The sequence below is a fragment of the Poecilia latipinna genome, unplaced genomic scaffold (genome assembly GCF_001443285.1).
Source record: "Poecilia latipinna isolate Pla-1442-1.1 unplaced genomic scaffold, P_latipinna-1.0 Scaffold2116, whole genome shotgun sequence".
Classification (NCBI taxonomy): Eukaryota; Metazoa; Chordata; class Actinopteri; order Cyprinodontiformes; family Poeciliidae; genus Poecilia; species Poecilia latipinna.
This window is the reverse complement of record NW_015114732.1, coordinates 57,884-60,562: the sequence shown is the minus strand read 5'-3', so window position 1 is coordinate 60,562 and position 2,679 is coordinate 57,884. Positions and strand designations below refer to the sequence as shown.

Genomic DNA, 2,679 nt, shown 5'->3' with positions numbered 1-2,679 from the left:
ATATGTAAGAAAAGAGGAGCTAGATTCTTCAGTGCTTCAACATGAACAGCAGCCACCAGAACATTTACCAACTGGACAGGACCAGAAGGACCTCTGCAGCAGTCAGGAGGGAGAGCAGCTTGTCCAGAAGCAGTTTGTTGCTTTGATTGAGACTTCTACTCTTCAGGAAGATGATATGAGTGAAGAAGAGACAAGAACAGAGCAGCTTTCCCTTCATATCTCTCCAGTGGTTGAGAGCAAAGATCAGGAAGGAAGCAGCTCCTCTGTGTCAGAGAGTCAGTCTGATACCGGCACAAAGAAAAGACCTTTCAAATGTGACATTTGTGGGAGACGTTACACGCAACACTGTAACTTGAAAAACCATTACAGAACCCACACTGGTGAGGGACTTTTTTCATGTGAAACATGTGGAAAAAGTTTCTCTGTAATTAGAAATTTAAATCGTCACAAGAGAATTCATACAGGTGAGAAACCTTTTTCATGTCAGATTTGTGGAAAGAGTTTCTCTCAAAGTAGTACTTTAAATGTCCACAAGAGAATCCATACAGGTGAGAAACCTTTTTCCTGCCAGATATGTGGAAAGAGTTTCTGTCAAGTTAGTATTTTAAATCGTCATAAGACAATTCATACAGGTGAGAAACCTTTTTCATGCCAGATATGTGGAAAGAGTTTCTCTCGAATTGGTGATTTAAAAGAGCACAAGAGAATTCATACACGTGAGAGACCTTTCTCATGCCAGTCATGCGGAAAGCTTTTCTCTCGAATTAGGTATTTAAATCGTCACAAGACAATTCATACAGGTGAGAAGCTTTTTTCATGCCAGTTGTGTGAGAAAAGCTTCTATCGAAGGGATAATTTGATCATTCACATGAAAACCCATACAGGTCAGGGGCCACTTTGAAGCCCAACCTGTGAAAAAATCCATCCATCCATTTTCTTATCTGGGGTCCGTGCCCAGAAACTCTGTCTTGGATTATTTCACTTTGCATAACATTAGACCCTCACCTATTTTTGGTTGTTCATTTATGAATTTTTTATTATCAAAGCCTTTCAACTGGTTTGGAAGTGTATATATTGAAGCTCTATGCTACTTGACATGCTACTGGCTGACTTTTGCAAAGTAGCCAATCAGGACGCTTTCAGCATCCTCCTCAGATTTCCACGATGGACATCTGGAAGACAAATGTTTGTCATGAGTAACACCAACTTTTCATGCTTTGTTGTTGAATTTCATGTATAAATTTATGTGCTGCTTGGATGTATCAAACACCTTAATAAAAGCTCTGACAAATACAACATTAAGCGATATTAGATATAGATATTTTACCTCTTGGAATAATTGTTTATCTGCTTTGTGATGTGTTTTTTTCTTTACTTAATGATGTGTGTATTTTATTTTTTAAAATATCACAGACTACTTTTTGTCTAGAAATAAAGACTTGTGAATAATACGAAGTTGTATTTTAGTTAAAACACATCTGGTTAAATTAGACAAATTATTCAATATCAGGCATTAAGATAATGTACCGGAGCATTTAAAACCACATCAACAGCAGCAATACAAGGAGAAATGAGAGAAATGCCGTTAGATTTAAGAAGCCAAAACTAGAAATGAATTATTGGTTAAATTTACAAGGCAATAACTTTAATCATCCAACTTGGGAAATTTTAAATCCATGTTGGGGAAAAAGAAAAGAAAGAAATTAGGAGTTTTGGATGGATAATTGAAAAGAAAAGAAAATAATTTCAATTGAATAGTTTAAAAATTAGTTGAACATCAATATCAATTACACAACCACCATGGTTTCTACCAGAAGAAATAGTAGATATGTCAATAATGGAAAAGAAACAAGATAAATGTTACACCATAGATAATTATTCAGTACAATTACATTTAAACAATTATCAATATATTCAAATCTATACAGATGCATAAAAAATAACAGAAAAATGGGAATAGCTTTTGTAGAACCAGAATTCAATACAAAAATAGGAAAACGAATTACAAATGGATTATCAGTATACACAGGAGAAATGTTGGCAATATTATTAGCTTTACAGTGGATAGAAGACATAAAACCATTAAAAACAATATGTTCAGATTCAAGCTCTGCATTATTAAGTTTAACATGTAATCTAGATAGTAAGACGGACATTTTTTTTAGAAATATTTCATACATTATTCAGAATACAAAATACGGGTTTGATAGTTCTATTTGTGTGGATTCCAGCACATATTGGAGTAGAAGGAAATGAAAGGGCAGATAAAAAGCCAATTCAAAATCCTACTAGTTTTAAAAAAGTAAATATGAGGGAGATTGTATTGTTAAAAACTGATGAACGAATGGCAAAATGGTGGGATGAAGAAAAAACATAGTAGGAGAAAGAAGAAATGGAAAAGAAGAAAGAGTGACAAAGTTGAAATTTGGACACTTGAAAATTTGAAAGCACAATACTTGCAAATGTGATCACTGTGGAAATTATGAAGCAACAGAGCATGTTATACTAGAATGTTATAAATATGAAAAAGAAAAGATATATGAGGAGAGAGTTTGAAAGTATTAAGTATAAGATTAATTTCTTAGATATTTTAAGGAAGAATTTGGGACGTAAACACATACAAATAGTTATTCAATTTTTGAAGAAAACAAAATTATGTCATAGAATTTGATTATATCT

At 33.4% G+C, this 2,679-nt stretch overlaps 2 protein-coding genes across 14 annotated transcripts in view; both read left to right on the top strand.

The window, feature by feature from the left end:
• Positions 1–2,679, top strand: part of LOC106936315 (zinc finger protein 70-like) — a 107,447-nt gene that overhangs the window by 48,333 nt on the left and 56,435 nt on the right. For 4 of the 13 annotated variants that reach the window (XM_015017200.1, XM_015017204.1, XM_015017203.1 and 1 more), the window contains exon 4: positions 10–380. The exons of 8 other annotated variants lie outside the window; for them this stretch is intronic. In XM_015017200.1, the coding sequence (XP_014872686.1) occupies positions 10–380 (371 nt within the window). Of the gene's footprint in view, positions 381–2,679 lie in introns of all 13 variants that reach the window. One more of the 13 variants, XM_015017201.1, reaches the window with a different exon arrangement.
• Positions 1–2,679, top strand: part of LOC106936317 (zinc finger protein 569-like) — an 88,344-nt gene that overhangs the window by 37,189 nt on the left and 48,476 nt on the right. The window lies entirely within an intron of this gene.